The 22,167-nt window shown below is 33.0% G+C and overlaps 3 protein-coding genes and 1 long non-coding RNA gene across 9 annotated transcripts; 3 read left to right on the top strand and 1 right to left on the bottom strand.

The window, feature by feature from the left end:
* Positions 1–291: 291 nt before the first annotated feature.
* Positions 292–3,979, top strand: LOC130945192 (G-type lectin S-receptor-like serine/threonine-protein kinase SD2-5). Its single transcript, XM_057873906.1, has one exon. It carries the CDS (start codon positions 1,190–1,192, stop codon positions 3,650–3,652), a length of 2,463 nt encoding a protein of 820 aa, XP_057729889.1. The 5' UTR covers positions 292–1,189; the 3' UTR covers positions 3,653–3,979.
* Positions 3,980–4,920: 941 nt separating this feature from the next.
* LOC130946395 (putative L-ascorbate peroxidase 6) lies at positions 4,921–9,609 on the top strand. Its single transcript, XM_057875127.1, has 10 exons — positions 4,921–5,111; positions 5,456–5,561; positions 5,729–5,856; positions 6,423–6,493; positions 6,650–6,692; positions 6,775–6,871; positions 7,115–7,198; positions 7,715–7,836; positions 8,190–8,256; positions 9,110–9,609. The coding sequence occupies exons 1-10, from the start codon at positions 4,943–4,945 to the stop codon at positions 9,210–9,212; spliced, it is 990 nt and encodes a 329-aa protein (XP_057731110.1). The 5' UTR covers positions 4,921–4,942; the 3' UTR covers positions 9,213–9,609.
* A 5,746-nt stretch (positions 9,610–15,355) lies between these two features.
* On the top strand, positions 15,356–19,835 carry LOC130944105 (protein WVD2-like 5). Of its 6 annotated transcripts, none has more exons than XM_057872267.1 (9): positions 15,356–15,489; positions 16,418–16,711; positions 16,815–17,063; positions 17,218–17,258; positions 17,379–17,450; positions 17,632–17,728; positions 17,827–17,898; positions 18,000–18,110; positions 18,653–19,833. In XM_057872267.1, exons 2-9 carry the CDS (start codon positions 16,547–16,549, stop codon positions 19,178–19,180), a joined length of 1,335 nt encoding a protein of 444 aa, XP_057728250.1. In that variant the 5' UTR covers positions 15,356–15,489; positions 16,418–16,546; the 3' UTR covers positions 19,181–19,833. The 6 variants fall into 6 exon arrangements, with proteins under 6 accessions (XP_057728250.1, XP_057728249.1, XP_057728254.1 ...); XM_057872266.1 differs by having other exon boundaries at positions 15,386–15,496; positions 18,653–19,834; XM_057872271.1 differs by having other exon boundaries at positions 15,395–15,489; positions 16,547–16,711; positions 18,653–19,835.
* Positions 18,181–22,139, bottom strand: LOC130944107 (uncharacterized). Its single transcript, XR_009071968.1, has 6 exons — positions 21,955–22,139; positions 21,428–21,611; positions 21,161–21,279; positions 20,833–20,903; positions 20,038–20,090; positions 18,181–19,488 (listed from the first exon to the last, which is right to left on the bottom strand). It is a non-coding gene; the product is annotated as an uncharacterized LOC130944107 (long non-coding RNA).
* Positions 22,140–22,167: the final 28 nt, after the last annotated feature.

Genomic DNA, 22,167 nt, shown 5'->3' with positions numbered 1-22,167 from the left:
ATAATTAATAAATAAAAATTTTTTTTTGTGTGAGATATTTAAATATAAAATTATTTTTATTTTTTTTATAAAATCTTTAAAAAAAATTAACTTAAAAAATATTTTTTAAAAAAAAAACTCATCCAAGCAAATCTATATATTTTATTCACAAGAGTTGCTTTATCTTATTTTAAAACAGAGATCAGTTAGATGTTTACTCTTCTTGTTACCGTATTAAAAAGTTGAGCGTCGATTTGGTAGTTTAACCTGCGCTATACTAAAACTCTGTTCCTACCTGTCCCCTATTTTGAACACGAAAGTTGGACTTGGAACAGAAGATGTGATTATGGATCCGTCAATTAGTCAACCCACTAGAAATTTAATAAAACAAAAGGAAGAAGAAGGAAAGAACAAGAAGAAAAGAACACACACCCTTTTTATGTTCTCTTCATTTCACAACCTTAGTCAGATCCAAAGTCTGAAACCATTTTTTCTTCTCTTTTTCATGATGGTATCAAAAGGCACGTAGGAACAGAAACAACACCTACAAGTCTAAAACAAAAACCAGACCATGATACCCTTTTGAGTTTTGAGTTTTATTTACCTTTCACAGTTACAAAACCACTTGGTTTCTCTGACTTTTCATCAGTCATTTGTGGTTGCACTTCACGTGTTTGTTTAAATGCCTCTTCTGCTTTTCCTTCCATTTTTTGCAACTTGGTGGTGCAAAATTGTCAAAGAAGACTGAAGAGTACCTTTTGTCCTACTAGTCCTTATTGCCTTGTTTTCAGAGTCAGAACTAAAAGCTTAGAGTGTCCAATTCAATCTACGTTCCCTTCTTCTCAAGGTTGTCCTAGTGTCCAACCATTTTCAATCCTTTATTTCCTCTGGGTCTATCCCCTCATTCAATTCTGCTTCCTGTGTGCAAAACCAGGATTCATCAGATTCCAATGGATAAGCTTTGGTTTTTGGGGTTGGTCAATCCTTAGGTACACAATCTAATATTTGTTTATTCTTATTCTGTGTGACTGTTCATATCGTGTGTAATCAAAGTAAGAAAAACAATATTCACCTTCAAAGTTTTCCTCTAGTTTTACCATTTGTTAGTGTGTGTGTGTCCCTTTTACCAAATTCTATTTCGCAACTTCCCAGAATTTTGTTCCTTGTAAATCTCATACCACACAATAGGAAATTGGCTTATTTTGAGTAAATGATGAGAAATCATTGGTCTTTCTTTCAAATTATGGGTACCTTGGTGTTATTGGTTATCATGCTTTTGTGTGAAGTGTGTTTAGGAGGTGTCCAATTTGTTGGTAAGGTGTATCCAGGATCCATCAAAGGTGCTCAAATGAACTGGGTTGATAAGGATGGCAAGTTCCTTGCATCAAGCAGTGGGAAATTCACCTTTGGATTTGACACCACTGCTGATGATAATACAAAGTTCCTAGTAGTGATTGTTCATGTGAATAGCAACACTCTGATCTGGACTGCGAATCGAGCAGTCCCTGTTGTAAATACTGACGAATTTGAGTTTGATGAAGAGGGAAATGTCGTCTTGAATAAGGGTGAAACAGTTGTGTGGTCTACAAACACAAGTGGCAAGGGGGTTTCTTCAATGGAATTGCAAGACAATGGAAATTTGGTGTTGCTTGGAAAGGATAATACAACAATTATATGGCAGAGTTTCAATTATCCAACAAATACATTGTTGCAAGGACAGAACTTCACAGAGGGAATGAAACTAATCAGTGATCCTAGCCCCAACAACTTGACCTATTCTCTTGAGTTCAATTCAGGAGATGTCAAACTCTATGCTGGTTTCAAGACTCCTCAGCCTTATTGGTCTACGCAGAGTGATAATCGCATGATCATCAATCAAAATGGCGGTGTGGTGGCTTTGGCAACGCTTGCCGAAAAGTCGTGGAGGTTCTATGACAAGACCAGGGCTCTTTTGCGGCAATTCATTTTTGTTAATCTTTCAGGTAATAATGGCACTTGGGTTGCTGTCTTGGGTTCAAATGGGTTAATCACTTTCTTTGATCTTGAAGCTGGAGGATCGAATTCGCCTTCCCAGGCGACAATACCACAAGGATCTTGCAATACGCCTGAAACTTGTGATCCATATAGCATCTGCACAGGGAACAATAAGTGTAACTGCCCTTCTGTTCTGCCTTGCAAGCCAGGTTTCGACTCTGCCTGCAGCGATAAATCCATCACTTTGATGAAAGGTGATGATGGACTCAATTACGTTGCGCTCCAATTTCTTAAGCCGTTTTCGAAGACCAATTTGGAAGGTTGCCAAAAATCTTGCAACGGAAATTGCTCATGCCTTGCCATGTTCTTCCACCTTAGTTCAGGAAACTGTTTCCTATTGGATGACATAGGTAGTTTTCAGAAACCTGGCACTGATTCTGGTTATGTTTCTTACATCAAAATCTCTAGTGATGGAAGAGGTAGTAGCAATGGGGGTAGCGGAGGTGGAAGTAGCAATAAGCACACTATAGTCACAGTGATCATTGTCATAGTAACACTGCTTGTGATTTCTTGCTTGATCTTTGTGGGAATTAGGTGCTACCGGAGGAAGCCAAATGTACCCGAGTCACAAGAGGAGAATTCGGAAGAGGACAACTTCTTGGAGAATCTAACAGGTATGCCAATCCGTTACAGCTACAAGGATCTAGAAGCTGCTACAAATCACTTCTCTGTAAAGCTTGGACAAGGTGGTTTCGGCTCGGTTTACAAAGGAGTGCTACCAGATCGGACTCAAGTAGCAGTGAAGCAGTTGGAAGGTATTGGCCAAGGGAAAAAAGAGTTTAGAGCTGAAGTAAGCATCATTGGAAGCATCCATCACTTGCACTTGGTTAAGCTCAGAGGATTCTGTGTTGAAGGTACTCACAGGCTTCTTGCTTATGAGTACATGGCCAATGGATCATTGGACAAATGGATATTCAAGAAGAACAATGGTGAGTTTCGGTTGGATTGGGATACAAGGTTCAACATAGCGCTCGGCACAGCAAAAGGTCTCGCTTACCTTCACGAAGATTGCGACTCAAAGATCATCCATTGTGACATCAAGCCGGAAAATGTGCTTCTAGATTATCATTTCATGGCGAAAGTATCCGATTTTGGCCTGGCTAAGCTTATGAACCGAGAACAAAGCCATGTCTTCACAACACTAAGAGGAACTCGAGGGTACCTCGCCCCCGAGTGGATAACAAACTACGCCATATCAGAGAAGAGTGATGTTTACAGCTACGGAATGGTGCTTCTAGAGATCATCGCCGGAAGGAAGAACTATGATCCATCTGAAACCTCAGAGAAATCACATTTCCCAAGCTACGCCATGAAGATGATGGAAGAAGGGAAACTGAGGGAAATCCTTGACTCAGAGTTGAAAGAAGATGTAAATGATGAAAGGGTTCATATAGCTATAAAAGTTGCATTGTGGTGCATACAAGAAGACATGGCAATGAGGCCTTCAATGACCAAAGTAGTGCAAATGCTGGAAGGTCTTTGCACTGTTCCTAAGCCACCAACAAGTTCTGCTAACCTGGGTTCTCGCCTTTTCACCAATGTCTTCAGTCTCAGTGAAGGAGCCACAACTTCTTCAGGTCCATCAGATTGTAACAGTGATGCATATCTCTCTGCTGTTCGTCTTTCAGGACCAAGATAACACTGCCTCTACCATGTTATTTCTACTTGTTTTGTTTCCTATACTGAACGGATCCAATGTTAAAATTCCCTATTATTGAATAGAGTGTACATAGAATTGATCATACACTCTATTCAATGACAGAGGAATATGTTTCAGTTTTGTATACGAGACAATAGTAAATACAAATAGCAAATCTCTTTCTTTCGTTGTTGTAATGTTGAGGTAAAGTTGGTATTAATGCAGTTTTCTTTTTTAGGATTAGTTATTGGTAGGTATATAGAGCTTTCATGTACCCTGCCTCTTGTAAATTTTGTAATGTGAATGGAATCCCTGCTCTATGATCAATCTAACTCTAACTTCATATTTGTTACAATTTCAATAGTAGAAAAGAATTCTAAACTTTAACAGAATAGTTATTGGTATACATATTAACAATATTTTTATAGGTCCCTTCAATTGGACCATTTATAAATTTAATTTTTGTTTTTAGTAACAAAATTTATTTATTTTTATTAATATTTGGCTAATAAAGATATTTTTATACCATCTTAATAGTATAAAAATAAAGTATTAATTTAAGGTGTTGATTAATATTAATAAAAAATATTAGTGATTCAGGAGTTTAATATTTTTTATTGTTATTCATAAAATATTACCATACTGTCAAGTGATTCAGGAGTTAAATTTATAAAATTTAACTGAAATTTCAAAATAGTAAAGACATTAAAGGGCAAACTTTTCATTCTAAAAAGATAAATTACCAATTCTTAATTAAGAGAGATTTGAGCTTTGAAAACTTTTTAACAATAAAAATCGTAAACTAGTTTACATATCAAAACAAATAATAATTTATTATTTCCAGAACATCTAAAATATAAAACTTTTTGTTTTTATTTTTCTAAGAATTTAATTTTGTTACATTTTAATATGAAATAATTTTATACGTGTATTTAATTATATAAATCACATCAATAAAAATAATTATATTTTATATTAATCACATAAAAATAATTATTTAAAAAATAGATTTTATAAAATAACTGTGCAAAATTATGCATCAAAATTAACCTCTACTTTTAAAGTATAAACTTTATACTGATTTATTGGAGACGGTTAAGAAAGTAATCGTCAATTGGAGAAAAAAGTAGTCGTCAATTAGTTATATAACAAAAACAAGTGTGTCAACTGTAATAAACTAAAATTAATCATTGAAAATTTGATTACTATATTAATTAATTAATTAATAATATTAAAAAGGAAATGAGGGGGTAAAGTGGAAAGGAGTGTGTGGCGTGAGTTAGAGAGAAAATGAGTTCAACTCTGACCAACCATCATCCTCTACTGTGTTCAATCTCCACCGCTTCAGCTTCAGCTCAACAACACAAACCCCTAACTAATTTTCCCGCCAAATCACAACGCCCAACTTTCTCAACCGTTAATTTCCACCCCAACCACCCTCCTCCTCCTCCATCTTCAGGTAACAACTTACTACTAACTGTTCTCCAATTATTTTATGCAATGGTGCTTTTAAGATTTTACATTTTAGTTCACACTTTAGCTTAGGGTTTAGTGTCACTGATAGTCCGAGAAAATTAAATTCATGATTTATTTAAAAAAAATAAAAGATTAATACGTCTAAGAATTCCTCTAAGGAAATCTATGGAATGTTCATTGTTCAATTTATAATAATTTAGTTTGTTATGCTTTTGAATTCAAACTGCCATTTGTTGGTGTAATTTTGCATCTGCATCCTTGCGGAATTTACGTGAATGACTTTGTGTTATATTTATAATTTAAAGTATATTAATGGTATAAATGTAGGTCCAAATCTGGTGGTTGGAAGGAGAGGGCTAGTATCCATAGCCACTTTGCCATGTCTTGTTCCCCTGACTCAGATTATGGGTTGTCTCCAAGTGTACGCTGCACAGTAAGAATCGTTGAATGATTAAAAATCCTATTCAACACCATATGTTGCTTATACATAAACCTAATTAGAATCTTTAAGCACAAGTTTCATTGTTTTGTTTGAATGTTGGATTGTCTTGCTTGCTTGATTTGTTGTCGTTTCAATGCTTCTTCTGCCCCTTATTGAAGGCCTAGTCCGAAGGAATATCTTCTAATTAAAGAAGAAGTAAGGAAGGTATTGTCAAAGGGAAAAGCTGCAGGCGTGCTTCGTTTGGTTTTCCATGATGCAGGAACCTTTGACATGGATGACAAGACAGGTATCTCTGGATCCAAGGGACATGTTAAACTTTCAAAAATGCTGTTTGCTTCTGGATAGTCCTGTTTTGGACTTTTAGTTTTCAGGCATAAGCTTGCTAGATTCAACTCTGTTGTATAGTGGATGTAAAATGTTCTATGAAGGATGGGTTATCAATGTTAGAACTTTCATAATCTTGCGAAGTTTTCTATATCAGTAGCTTCTCTGAAAATATAAACACTGCTATTTTGGAGGGAAGCCATGAAACTGAAGTAGTGATGGTGCTTTGTCAAATATATAGTGATCCATGAGCTTCATGAATTATCATGTGACTTTTCTGTAGTGAAGCGTTAAGTGTTAGAACTTAGAAGTTTGGCTGGAGGGTAAAATTAGGTGGAAGGCCTTGCTCTATAATTGGATTTGTATATATAATACAAGGGACCTTTTACTATGTTTCCTTGAGAACTGATGTGTCATTGCCAGTAACAATTGTATTTCTTTGATTCATTTCGGAATTTAGATAACTTACTTTTGTTTTCTTCTCAAATTCATAATATACAATTTTTTTAACTATTCATGTTATTGCAGGTGGTATGAATGGTTCTATAGTTTATGAACTTGAAAGACCAGAAAATTCTGGCCTTAAAAAATCAATAAAGGTGTGGTCTATCTCACCAAGTTTCTATCTCTCTTTTCCCTGCTCCTTTATTTTATTATTTGGAGAACTCCATATATGATTATATGTTTTATGCTCTTGTTTTAATAATGAAGTCGCAAGTTCTATAAAGCTAATACTGTGGTGACTATATTGTTAGGTTCTGCAGAAAGCAAAGATTCAAATAGATGCTATCCAACCAGGTCCTTGTTTTATACAGTAATCGCCACAAATATTAAGTGCTGAATTTGTCTAGGCCAACACATTCCAATTTACCTTTACCAGTATCCTGGGGGGACATGATTGCTGTTGCTGGCGCCGAAGCAATCGAATTATGTGGAGGTCCATCAATCCAAGTTTCTTTGGGCAGACTAGATTCACAGTAAGATGTTCATTTTGTAGTAGCATTTGCTTTTGATCTTAAGTATGATAGACAAGTAGTTATACGTTAGGTTGGTGCCTTATATTCTCCTAAAAGAGTATTAAATTCTTCTAATTGTATTTTAAGGCTATTTGTTAAAGAATAAAAAATCATAACTTTTTTTTTTCTTTTTGGGCTCATGACAAACAAAATCTGATTTGTGTCTTCTGCCAATAAAAATGTTTCAATTCATTTTGATTGAAGGGGGCCTGACCCTGAAGGGAAACTTCCTGAGGAATCTCTCAATGCTTCCAGTTTGAAGAAATGCTTCCAGAGAAAAGGCTTTTCGTGAGTATACCTTTATATGTGCACTTCTGTTCTGTTAAGGGAAAGTTACTTTTCTTTTTGGCTGGTGGAAAATATTATTTTTATTTTAGTTTTCTGCAACTATTCATTGTAAAAAGGTTTGATTGTATATATATTTTACCATGTAGAGACATGTCTATAATTTACCATTATAGTCCTAATTCTACAAGAATTTAACTTTTATGCACCGTCTGAATAAACTCTTTTAGACTTATATTCAATTAGGTGTTGCCGCATAAACAAAAGTGGTTTCTCTTTTGAGACAGTAAATGCGGAAGTTAGCCTCTTTTTATACCTAGGTGATATGTAAACAAAATGTATCGAGGCAAGAAAACAAAATGTCGTAATTACCTAACCTAAAAGCTATTTGATTGTTTGCTTAGACAAAATCTATTCATTACCGTCTAAAATTCTCTGCATATTATTTTTTCTTTTAGCTAGAATTCATTTTGCTTATGTGTTGTTAACTTGTTATCCTTTTGGGGTTCTCTTTCACAGAACACAAGAACTTGTAGCTTTGTCTGGAGCCCACACTCTTGGAAGTAAAGGTTTTGGAAGCCCAACTTCTTTTGACAATGCATATTATAAGATTCTTTTGGAGAAGCCTTGGGCAAATCCAGGTAAGCTCATAACTAAGTTAAAAGATTGTTCTCTGAGTCAATTCTTTGTTTAATGAAAATGATATGGATATGAAGGAGTTGAAGGCATGTTATGCCTTTAAGATTCAGAAACTACCTTATTTTGATGATTTGTGCCTGTTTTGCAACGGATCTTAATGTTAGAGAAAAATTTTTAGTTTCTTTGGTATCATTTTTTTTGGCAACAAACTATAAAGGACACGAAGATCTATGATTGATTTGATTGTGTGCTCATTTTTTCGGATAGACCAAATATTTCAATTTTTTTTTGTTACCCTTCGGTTTTATGAACAACTTTTCTTATCATTCTCAAATGCTGATTTTGTTCTCTTCAGGTGGCATGTCAAGTATGATTGGCCTTCCTTCAGATCACGCACTTGTTGAGGATGACGAATGCTTAAGGTTCTTTATCTTTTCAAAACCTCTTATAGTTCCCTTATTGTGAAAATGGCCTACTGCATTATATGCTAAGCACCAAGATTTCTGTACAAAACCATTGCAAATGCTTCAATATTAGGATTAAATTATTATATGAATGGGTAAAACAATTTAGGATTAGAAGCATAATTTTCAATTTTAATTTTGTTTCTGGATCCTAGAAATGACAGTTAATGCATATAGTCCAGCAATTGAAAACAGTACCTATGATAACAAGTGAATATGACGGTTACTTGTAAATTTAGCTAGTTAGCTTCCTTAGATTTCTCTAGTACTGTAGTATTTAGGATATGACCAAGTAAACATTTTCAAAATAGCTAAGCACTCCTCTCTAGTTATTTAACCAGCCTCATCTTAGGATTCGATGGGCATAACATCCTGGCCTATGCTATCTGTTATGAGTGTATACTCTTATGCTAATCGTAGTTATGAGAAATTACAAGAAAATCAAGTTACACCGTTGCTAACTACTAGCTTATGTTCTAGTGGTAAATGATTGATCCAACGTCTTCTCCCCATGAAATAGCTTTTGGGGTTAAACCCAGTCTTAAGAAGACTTGTGTAACTAAACCTTGAATTCCGTCCTTCTCTATTCGAAAGATCCTAATCCTAAGAAAAAGGCATAACCCTTTTTTTGTTTAACTTAATTAGGTCTCATTTATGGTTCTAAAATACATTCTAGCTCAAAGAATTAGGCACTGGCAAGAACCCTTATTTATCTCTGGTGCAGCCTTGCAGCACATATGCATTCATGTTTGGGTTGATTATGTTTGTACTTATATGTGCATGCCTTAAGAAAACTTCATTTGCTGAACAGATGGATCAAGAAATACGCAGAAAATGAGAACATGTTCTTTGAAGATTTCAAGAATGCATATGTCAAGCTGGTGAATTCTGGTGTGAGGTGGAATAGCCTATAAATTTTAGAAATTGAATGTAAGCCTTTATTTATTTATTTGTTTTTGGTGATTTTCTGTTGATGTTTATGCAAAGTCTTAGTGAAGGTTTAGGGAGCTCATAATGTTTTGCCCACCAAGACATACTATATATATACCCAAAACAGAAAGAAAGTAGTTAAACCTATTCAACTTTTGTCACTAGAGTAATGATGCATTATTTCGAAAATTAAATGGATGACAAAAGTTAGTATTGGCTTTATTTGACCAATACCATTCTTAGGATTTGACGGCATTTAACACTTGTAATGAGTGCAACTTTTATTTTAGAATAGATGTTGAAAGAAATTATAAGAAAATAAAGTTATATTCATACCAACATAGGTGACTTTTCATATAATAATAAACACTTGATCCATTCGGAGGACATGCATATTAACAATGACTGAAGATATTTTTTTCTTTAATTTTATTCTGTATTATTGGGTGTTCCATTTTTTTCTTCTGTCAAGTCGTCACCGTTTTTCAAAGATATTATTAACTCTCATGAGATTAAAGTAACTTAGGTTAAAATAAACATCTAATTAAAACATGACACATCAGAAAGGGTAACTTACATGTTACTTTAGATACTTTTTAAGTTTAATATCATCTCTGATTTCATCTTGGTTCTTAGATTTTGACTATAACCTTGAATTATTAATTATTCTCTTAATTTTGTCTGCTGATTTCTAAACTAAGTACTCTTATCTAATATGTAACAAAGAAAAACCATTAAAGCAAAAGCTTTTAGGGGGGAAATCTAAATCAATCAAGAAGGTGATAGTCTAGTTGAACTTGAAATGGATAGACAACCTTGCTAGGCGCTATCAAAATAGCGTGTTTGGACTTCTATTCATTTCTTCAAAATCAATATTATGAGGCGTTGTACTTATAATTGATTTTGACCCCCTTTTGTCTACTATGATTTCAAGTTTAATCCATACTCATGAGGTTTACACTATTTTTGGATTCAAAATGAAAGTGAATTTTCCTTTCAGCAAAAACACTTTTCATATTAAACTACCAAACATGCAAGGGTAAAACTAGAGATACTTCACCAGAAGTGGATTGATTGATTCATGGAGTAAACGAAATTCATGAGATGAGAATGGAGTTGAACTATGGACCTTAAGATATGTTTGGATAGAAGGTAAAAATATAATAGAAAATTTCATATATAAACTTAATGTTGGTAAGTGTACTAGTAAAATTACATATAAATTTCATCCATTAAATTTTTATTGTTAGTGTTGTGGTCCTGGTATTTTTTCCACTAAGCAACGCAAATTTTGGTATACCTTTCTGACAAAACTGGCTAAATTTTCTAATGTAATGAATGAAGATGTTTACTTGTTATAGGAGAGGCTGGACAAAACCCACATCATGGGGACTTTTTTATCATCGTTTCTTTCCAATCATAACCATGTGTTGTTGATTTGTGAAAACACAACATTACTTTCATTAATAGGAAATGATATTTCTTACCTTTTATTTTGTTTTCTCTAAGTTATTACAAAATATTATTAAAAATTGAAATTTTGCAAATACTTTATAAATTATTGACAAAAATTAGACAACTCCAATGAAAATAGCATTATGGTTCTAGGTAGTAATCTTACAATTTTTTATATAGTATTTATTATTTTGCTCTTATTACCAAAAATCAAATTAATTCGACTTTAAAATTATGTGTATTTTTTTAGTACATTTTTTTTCTATCCTAAAGTTAAATATAATCTCACTGTGAAAACTGAAAACAATTAATTTATTTAGGACTTGACTTAATCTACTAATAACCTGTATTTCAGATAAACTTCTATTTAAAAAAATCCAAATTTCAGTCCAACATATCAACACTAATTTATTTTATTGACCTCGGTTTTAAATTGTCTTGGACTCTTTTGCCTCCTAATTTTTTGAGACTTAAGTGCACCATTACTTAGTTTATTTTATTTATTTGACATCTATCTATTCTTAATATATAAAAGTACATATATAAGTTTACCCATATTATTAAGATATTTTTTTTTCTTACTAATGTCATGTCAGCAATATCACTTACTTGACAAAATTTTAAAATCAATCATTCAATTCTTGCCAAATCAATTATTATTTCCAAATCAGCAAAAAAATAAAATATACAAATAAAAAACTAAAAAATGCAATACAATAAATTTGTAACCTACAAATACATTGAATTCATATTCCTATATTTATTATATCTTACCGTTATAAATAATATAATAAATTTATAATCCCAACAATTAATTTATTAATTTTTATAAATAACTCACTAAAGTTAATAAACATCCATATTACAAATGTCATAATAATATTATTAATCATAATAAATTTTACGTTATAAGTATTCAAATTTCATACTATTTAAACTACTTATATAAGTCTCGTATTACTATTCCTTCAAATAACATCAAATTTAGCACAAGAAATTTATTTTCGAACTACATATCTCAAACTTACTCAATAGAGCATCATTCTTTTATAGCAGAATAATTAGAAATCGAATAACTATCAAAGATCTAATGGCCATGCAATGAGAATCCGATGATTAGGTTTGATAAAAAAAACTCATAACATGCATTATACATTTATACTTACTCAAATACCATATACCTAATGATAACATAAATTGAATATTGGAATAGGAAAAGATCTTCATAATTTTAACAACTATAAACGAAATTGATAACAAATTTAGATGGAACTATGTTTGGATGGAATTATGTTGAATGTAAAAAGTGTCCAAAAAAGCATATAAAAAAGGAAACAACTATATTTGTGGCACATGTAATCAAACACCACAATATCCAACAATAAAGTAACTCTATATACTTTTCATAATCTCATCTATCAAATTATTAGTTACTAACTCAATACTTATTTTAGGTTCAGAATTTAATTAAAGGTTTTAGATCAAAGTGTTACAACAACTTTTGTACTATTTGATGGCAAAGCAAAAAAACTTATTGGCACAACTGCTTTAAATATAATAACATTTCAGAAAAATAATGACATTGAAACACCACTACATCAAGAGGTTAAGAAGAAAGAAAACCATACAAATTCAAGACACATCTTCGAAAGAAGAACATACATACAAAGATGGAACAAACAACACAATATAAAGTGTATCAGACTCAACAATTCATAAAGAACATGTCTTCACAAAAACCTACGACAGAAAGAAGAAAACAACAACTCTAATAACAACCAATAAAAAAAAGGAGGACGAGCGCCACATAAGAAGACTAAGTCCATTAACTAAAATAAATGTAAAAATTAAACTACCAAATAAAAATGTCACTTTATACAATTTCAATATTCAAATCTTTAATACTACAAATTATTTTAAATAAAATACATTTTAAATTTAACTTTAATTGACACGTATTTAATTTATTTCTACGAAACATAACAATTTTTAATATTTATTATATACTATCGTTAATTTAACGCCCCGCATATCGCGCGGATCTTATTCTAGTAGCTAATAACTGCTCTAAGAATACTAATAGATGACACTAACAAAAATCATTATAAAAATTTCTAGACATCGTTTTGTTTTTCAAAGTATTTCATACATTTAATACTTAGATACCTTTATATGATTCAATTCCTTCATGAGAATCTGGATTTGTGTTTATGGGAATGAGGCAGACTCTGATGTCGAGACACCATACACTTATTGGTCGGTTTGTCATACTCTCTCTCCCTCACATGTATTGGAGTTTTCTTTGTACCTTTACCATGGTGTATGAATTTCCTTCCTCAAGAGTCTAACATAATTTCTTACTTTATTTAATTTTACTATTGTTATTCTCTCGTATTTCATGTAGTTCTGTACTTCTGTAGTAGAATACGCGTGGAGGAGGAAAATATTGTTCTTCAATAAATTTACAGGAATTTGCACATATTTGGATAACAAGTAAAATCACTAAAATTTTGTATGATATTTTTGTTTGGGCGATTCATTAGAAATTAGAACCCTATTTATAAATAAATTTGAAAATAATTACCTTCTATAAAAGCCACTGAACAAGTGCATGGAAGGTTTTCAAACATGGTATCACTATTCAACATAGCAGGGAGCATCCTATATATGCAGCCAAAGGTAGAAAAGAAGTATTCGCAATCAAGCTCATGTGACTTAAGGATAGAGTTCCAGAGCTGATGCACACACTCTTGACAATAGGTAGGTGCTATATCATAAAAAATATTTATTGTAAATAGAGCTCATGTGTATATTTTTTCTTTTTTATGGTAAACAAAATATGTATTATAGTGTAAAATTACACACTTTTCAATTAGGTTTTGATTTGATATAATTTCATAAATTTATTATGTTAATAGTCAATTAAAACTCCTAAGAATGTATTACGGTGTCACTTATCGTGTCATATTAGTAAATTTTGACACCATCATCAATACAAAAGTGGCACAAAGACTCACATGACTAATTTAAAATATTTAAAGAATGAATTTGATTAAAAAAAAATCTTTCAAGAACTAATTTGAAAAACGAGTGATGTTTTAGGATAAAGTAACAAATTAGTTTTCAGGAATTAATTTTTTCGGAAATTAATTTGACCATTTATTCATATTTTTTAGGGTAAAGTAATGTTTTGGTCTCAACGTTTGAGGTGAATCATATTTTGGTCTCTAATGTTTTAATCGTTTTATTTTTATCGCAAAACATTTAAAATGATATCAATGTTATTCCACTGTCAAATCCTCACTAACAATTAACAGAATTGATGTACTGTTAATAATATTTTTGTTAAAACTAGGTTTGCTCAACCCCTTCTCTTACCTTCACCTTCTCAACAAGTTCAAATCTCATTTTTTTTCTATTCTCTTCTTCCTCTTCTTTTTATACTATTAATTTTCAAGAATGATTTGAAGAAGAAGAAAAAGAGAGTACAAGAATGAAATTTAGATTTGTTGAGAGAGTAATGGTAAGAGACAGGAATTGAGCAAATATAACTTTAACAAAAGCATTATTAATAGTATATTAATTTTGTTAAGTGTTAGTGAAAGATTTGACAGTAAAATAACATTAATGTCATTTTAAATATTTTGAGATAAAAATATGACGGTTAAAATGTTAGAAACTAAAATAAAATTAATCTTAAATATTAGAGACCAAAACAATATTTTATCCTATTTTTAAGATATCATACTCAAAATTTACCTTCAATGTATAGTATATTTAGAAATTTAAAAATAACAAAAAGATAATTTGTCCCAACAATCTATGTTTTAAAATATTAATTTTTTGACAATTTTTCTTTTCAAAAATTGAAAATAAAAAAAATTATTCACCTTTGACAAATTTATCTTTTGAAAATAAAAAAAATAAAATAGATAATTCATTCCCAACAAATTTATTTTTTAAAAATAAAAAGTATAAAAGAACAACCTTTTTTTGAACCATCTAAATAATGAGTTAAAAAAAAGCTAATCTTAATTTTAAAAATTAAATTTTAAATTAATTAAATATAATTTTTATTTTGAATAATTAATAAATTTGAAATACAATCTATTATGTATGTTGTTCACATCTTTTATTATTTGTCTAACAAAATTGATCTAGACTTTTTTTTTTAAAATCACCAACTATTCTCATTTTTGGGATTTCATCCCAACAAATTATATAAAAATACTTTATGCAAATTATTAATATAAAAATAAAAATTCTGTTTTATTTGAATATAATATTATAAAAATTATTTAACATGTCCTCTACGTGTTAGTGAAGATGTTGTCACGTAAACAACATACTCCTTACGTGTTACAACACATTTTTTATATATTAATTCCCTACTTATAAAATTTACTTATTTATAATTATATTAAATAATTTTATTTTCAACAAAAATAACAATATTTTTTTCATATAAAAAAAATTAACCAATATTTTAACCAAATTTACATATATCGGCACATATCAGTAATTAACTAATTATTATATTTATTCCAAAAAAAAAGAAAAAGAAAATCCGAAAGCGACGAGACTTGACCTGGAAAATTTCCTTTCGGCATTTGGATTTTCATTGAAAAGTGGTGTCTCTGCCTCCTCCCAAAACTAAAATAAATAAATAAATATTAAATAAAACAGCTACTTCTAAGTTCTACAGCGTAAACCTTTCGGATCTCTTTGGTCGGACTCGGATCCTCCATTCTCATCTCTCTCTCTCTCTTCAGATCTCTCTGTTCCTCTTTTCACACTCTCACTCAGGTAAGAGGTAACCATGCCACTCTCCATTTTCACTTCCCTTTTTGGTGTTACTCCTCTGAACCCATCAAAATCTCATTTTGGTAATCACAGATCTTCTACTTGATTCATTTCTGTTCTGCTTCAAAATGTGGGGTTTGCTGCCATTGTTTCTGGGCATAAATAGATCAATGCTGGATCAAAGTTTTGTTCTTTGCAAATGGGGCATTGGGAATTCGAGCATGCTGCTATTGCTTCTTTTTTTTTTTTATGTTTTGATTTGATTTCTATCACTTTCACTTTTTATGTACTCACTGTTTTCTGACTATGTTAGTTCTTAGTGAATTGCTTAGTTTTGAGCTAAGATAATGCTAAAGTAGAGGTTCAATCTTGAGCTTTTAATTTCATGTTTTCACTTTGTTTTTCTTTTTAAGTTTTAAATTAAGAAAGAAAAAAAATATTTTATATTTGCATCTTCCAAATTTGTCTTCATGCACTTGGCAGCCAAAGGGGGGTTTGATGCAATCTTTTTAATTTATCCTCTACTAATGTACCCTTTGCATTATTGATTAGTGTGCATGACTTTGGAAGGTCTTGTTTGTTTCTTTTATCATATTTGTATGAATTGTGTTGCTTTTGCCTGTTTGACTGGTTTATAGGTGATGGCAACACCTCACAAGGTCTGCTATTTTTTCCTCCATCCTGTTCTTATCTTTTTCCTTCAATTGGATAAGTTGCTAGTAGACCATAGAATGATGCATTCTTTTTTTTTTTTTTTCCTGAAAGATTGTAATCTCTTTGGTATATAAGTTGGATGGTAAATCAAAAATCACATTGATTGTCTAGAACATTTATACTTGTTAGACACAACAGATGAGTGGTGAAACTTGTTCTATAAGAGTGTAGTCTTTTCCTTGTGATCTTGTCTTGAATATCTCTATTTAACTTGTAGGATAGCTTGGTGTGAATGATCGATCCAAGTAACCTTTCGTCTGCTGATGGGATTGAAGTAGTACACTAGAATTATGTTCATGAAAACAATATACTTTTGGAGATGATACTGGTGTTTTGAATGGTGTAGATGGTAGACCGCAGTGTTGCTGAAATTACAGAAATGGCATCTCCAAATGGAAATGTTGAAAATTTTGATGAGTTGGATTGCGCTGCAACTGATAACTCATCTGTGGTGGAAATCAGGGAAGTAGCAAATGGCAGCAGCAATGGCAACAATGTGGACAATTCTAATGTGAGAACACTTTTTTCTCCTTACTCTTTTTCCTTAGAACTGAGTTCATGATCAACTTATTTTGTTTATATTATTTGAGTCTGATTTATTTCCTCAATTCTAGGATGAGGATGTTACTACAGTAGAGGATCAATCAAGGCAATTAAGAGCTCAAAAGGGTCCTGTAAAGGAAAAGTGCACAAAGCCCACAGGTTCGAAAGGTGTTCATGCAAACTCGGTGAAAAGATGCACAGATGGAAAAGATGAACATGCATCATCTGCTGTTTCAAATGGTACTTCAGCTTCAGAACCCCATCCTAGGCAGCCTGCCAAAATCAGATCGAATAATGACAAGGAAACTCAGTTGTCCAAGGTAAATATTGTTGTTACCTTTGGTTGCTTTATCCTATCATTATTTGCGCTAGCATTCAGTTGATCGTGCTTCCTTTGTTCTTTTATCTTTTGGGTGTTGGGTAATAACAATATAGTTTTGGCTTCCCTGATAGTTTTTACTCTTTTTCTTTCAGCACCCTGGAAAATCTGATCCAGTGTCTTCTGAAGTACCACTGTATGTAATGCTTTGCATGTATTTGTGAATATTTATCATATGCTAGTTGAAGAAATATGTTATGTCATATAGAAATGGTTTTGCATATTTGACTAGTGGAATGTCACTTATTTGAATCAGGGACAAAGCTAAACCAAGATCATTGAAGAAAGGGCCTGCTGAAAATGTTCAAGGAGGAACAGAATGTTCTTCGTATCCTTTTATTTATTTATTTGTTTTTTTGCATGTCCGTTTGTGATTGGGTCTCTTTTGCTGCCTTGTGAGCACAAGTGGGAATCTAATGGGACTGCCTTTATGGTCTTGGTGAGTTTATTATCGATTTTTCAGAGCACTCTGGTGTTTGATCATGGTCTTTCCTTAATCCACTTGGAAGTCCTACTGCAGAAGATGCTAAACCTCGCAGGGTTGGGGCACTTCCAAATTATGGATTCAGCTTCAAATGTGATGAGCGAGCTGAGAGAAGAAAACAGGTAATCAATTATTACTTACTTCCTTATTTTGTTTTAACATGAGGATTTATTTCAAATAAGTTTGTAGTTAAAAGAATCATTGATATTCTGGTGGCCAGTTTTACTCAAAGCTCGAGGAAAAGATTCACGCAAAGGAAATGGAGGAGAGTAACCTACAAGCAAAAACCAAGGTTATTATATTTGATTTCTATGCCGGCAAATTAGTGGCAGATGTTTTTTAGTTCAGATGAATGCCTTTTTGATTGACATAACTCTTTCATTCCTTTTGTAGGAGACCCAAGAAGCTGAGATTAAGATGCTTAGGAAGAGTCTTGCATTTAAAGCAACTCCAATGCCTAGTTTTTACCAGGAGCCTACTCCTCCTAGGGTAGAGTTAAAGAAGGTAAGTTTCTCTCTGTGTGTACACGCTGGCATACGCATGGCTCTGCATCTTATGGCATCCATTCCAACTGTGTAAATGGATACTGCATATTATGTATATTACTTTTGCTTTGTGAATGCACAAATGTGGGCATGGGTACATTTTTCATGCGGTTTCTGAGAATAAGAATGTATGACAATCTTCCAATCCATTTCGGATGAGCAATCTCTTCTGATTGGAGCTTTCTTCTCACTCTTCCACATAACTTGATCAACTGATTTCTATGTAATTAAATGTGATATATGGCTCATCACTTTATGCATCTAAACTGATTTTACTTGATCAAAATCTGATTTTTCTTCACTGATAAGTTGAAGTCTTGTTCCTTGCTTTAGTTGTTTTGCAATCCAAATTTGACATTGTACTTGTCCATAGCCCCCCCCCCCCCCTTCCTTTTTTCTTTTCCTCCTCTTCATATCTTGTGCTTAATCTTGTTGAGTTTGTGAGTTTGGTCTTGTCATGTGGAAATTGATATTCATTTGCCTATGAACTTACAAATGTAGATACCAACTACAAGAGCGAAATCCCCCAAGCTTGGTCGTAGGAAGACCGCAACACATCCAGAGTCAGAAGGAGACGCTATCAGCAGCACTCAAGTAGGTCGTTTAAGCCTCGATGAGAAAGCGTCTCAGAGTACACCAACTAAAGGAATTTCTCCTGTCAATCAAAAAAAGCCGCAGCGAAAATCTCTTCCTCCTCTACTGGCTTCTGAAAAGAGTAGTCCATCCAATTCATCTACTGTGCGGACTCCATCTAAGATCACAAAAACCTCCCTATCTAGTGTAGCGACTAAAGTTACCACCTTGTCCAATTCAACAGTGAAAGATAAGGTCAAGGTGGCTGAGGCCAATGAAGAAAATAACATCTTTTCCCATGAAACAAGCAAAGTTCCACCTCTGAATGCGGCTCCCAGTCCCATGGACAAGCCAAGTGAAGCCGAGTTGTGCGCAAATGGCAATGTACTCAGAGAAGAGAAACAAGAACAAGAACAAACCTTTGTACAACAAGAACCCATAGCAACCGAGAATTAAGTAAGTGGCAGGAGCAGAACTGAGAAACCTACTATCTGGAGCAGTTCATTCGTCTTGTGGATATTGCAGAAGCGTATATCTGAGATTATTTAACAACAAAGGCCTGCAGATTTGCATTATGGTTTGTAATGTCAATTTGTCGAAGCAGCATTGTTTCGCATTGTCCTCTCACTCCCAAGACATCGTCTTTCAAAAGTCAGAGAGAAAATTAAACTACAAGGATAATGACTGCTCACAATACTACATCCATATGCCGAGGCGCATAGTGTCCGCCACCTATCCCAAGAAGGACTTTCTTATCATTCTCCCTACAAGATCGTGAGATATAGATTCAGGTTAGAAGTTAGAACAAACTTTGAAAAAATGTAGCACAAAGATATTACATTAAAGAAACAAACATGATTTTTCTCAAGAACTATATTCCATAAGATGCATTGTGCAATGTTGGCAGCATTAGAACAATTTAAAAGATATCAAGAGCAGATGCTAAATTATAGTCCACGAAGTCGAGCGTGAAAATTGGAAGACTATAGTTAAAAAGTATTTCCCATGTAAACCATCAAACATGGAACAAGTGCAATTGGCTTTATCATTCTACCTGCCCCAGTTTCCGACATTTGTTCTTCCTCCGAGTCCAAGCGTGCGCACGCGCCCGAGAGGTTTCCGAGCTTGTGCGTACGCATAACCCAAACACCATTATGTCAGTAAACAAAATAACTATATATTCCTAATCAGCTCCTACCTACTCCATTTATTTAGGTATAGATAATTAAGAGATAAAATTCCTTATCGGAGGAATTTTGTAGAAGAAAAATTCTACATATCGATGTAAAGTGAAGAAAACACAAGTCCTCAACCTGAGCCATTACTTGAGCAGCATCCTGTCTTTTCGAATAGTCTTCGGTACTACCTATACCACAAAAGAAAACCAGTTTATATTAAGCTATTCAACAACAAAGTGTTTTCACAAGTCATAATCAAATCAAATAACTCCTAAGCGATTTCGTATATTTTGTATTAGGTCTACTCTCTTTAATGATACTTTTCTAAGTCTTCTACAAGTCATCATCATATCACCGAGAGAGAAATTATACCATCTTAATTTATTCATTCAAAATTCAAATGTATTTATTTTCCCCTTAAAGTTATAGCTAACAGCTTCTGATGAAACATGAGAATGCTGTTGAGATGGCACAAATTACTTAAAAGAACCAAAAGATATTAAAATTGTACCCACAAAAAAAAGGATTCCGACACATAAAAGGGTATCGGTACAAGTGAGAGATGGTTAATTGAGAACCAACTTAAGGACAGTCAACAATTCCAAGTAAACTACAATAACACTGCTGATTTACAAGCTTCACCTATATTTCTCTTTGAACATCAGTTTTTTTTTTCTCCCACCCAAAAAACTTGAAAGATGGAACCTTCTACACAATTCACAAGTAATCGCAAAAGGGAAAGATGAATATGAATTGAACGTGAGATTAAACGTCAAGATAAAGAAAGACAGTCTTGATTTGGAAACCAAACATTGGAGGAATAGTAATGAATTTATACCCTAATAATAGATTATGCAATGTACTTATGATATATGGTATATCAAATCCATCAATCCAGAACAGATCTAAGAGGAAGAAAAGAGCACTCACCAATCTCAAGAAACATTGTTGGCTTATTCGTGAATCGTGAATGGCCCGTGATGAGTGGCCTCCAAAGTAATCTAAATTGAGGAAACATATCAAATTCTGATAGAATAGCTTTTGAAAACTACAATCCCATTATTGAAAACACAATTTAACAAAAAGCCATTTTTGTCCAACGGGAAAGAAGGCATGTAGTTCCCAGAAGTGCTAAATTTAAGAAGAAAAATTGGAAAAAAAAGACTCATTTCTCGTAGTGAAAATTGACATGCAGGAAAGAATCAAAAGGCTCTAAAGAAAGGCATTCTGAATTTCAATTGCTCAAAAGAAAACACACCTCAAATTCAGGGACCAGATTATGAGCTTGTGCCAATTTCTTCAAAAGTCGAAACCAAGGACCCATCCGAGGATTTGGCAGTGCAGCTCATCCTAACGTGGCCTTAATCTAACTCACGTCTAACATAAAAAAAAAAGAAGTCCACTTATCATAGCTTGAATTGAGAGCTAGACAAAACATATTAAAGAAACATGAAAGAACTATACAAGTTGCTATCCCAAGCAAGAAGAACAGAAAAAGAGGGAAATCAAGACAAGAAATGAATACCAATGGGATGAACAGTGAGGGCAGGTTTGTTAGAAACAGCAGTGTGCTTGCTGAAGAAGATGACCTCATCAACAACCTCACCAGTCTTCTCTTGCCACCTCTTGTCCAAGTCATCCTCAACCACTATGCTCTTCCCATGAAGCAAAACCCTCACCCCTTCATTACAGAAACTCTTCATGCCATCCTATATAATAAAGAATCAAAGGTGTTGCAATCCATTGCATCAGAATAAATAATTCGTAGAAAACAACTAGAAATGAATTTTTACTAATTATAAGAAACATAACTAACTAATATATAACTAACTCAATGATACCTACAGTAGCAAAACCGTTAATAGTCAAAATAGTTGTTAATTCAGTTCTCGACATATGAAATACCTCAAAATTGATTCACTATCATATCTATCAGAACCAATTTGAGGTCTTTGAGGAGCAAATTAAGTGATCTTTCACGACCATTTTAACTATTATTCCAAAAAGGAAAAGAGGAATTTGAAAATGAAGTATTGATAATTGAATGGGGACCTGGTTGCCAAGCGGGCATTGGCAGGGTTGATGGAAGCAGGGTCGGAGGTTGTAGCAACAAGAAGAGTCACCATTGCTGAGTGGTGGTGATGGTGCTTCACTTGAATTGAATTTGATGATGATGAAGAAGAAGAAGAAGGAGAAGAAGGAGAAGGGAATAATAATGGTTTGGAATTTGAAAGCGGTATTAAAGAAAAAGGTGGTAAGCACACG

The sequence above is a fragment of the Arachis stenosperma genome, chromosome 8 (assembly GCF_014773155.1).
Source record: "Arachis stenosperma cultivar V10309 chromosome 8, arast.V10309.gnm1.PFL2, whole genome shotgun sequence".
Taxonomy (NCBI): domain Eukaryota; kingdom Viridiplantae; phylum Streptophyta; class Magnoliopsida; order Fabales; family Fabaceae; genus Arachis; species Arachis stenosperma.
The sequence above is the reverse complement of the archived record's forward strand: the minus strand, read 5'-3'. Positions and strand labels throughout refer to the sequence as shown.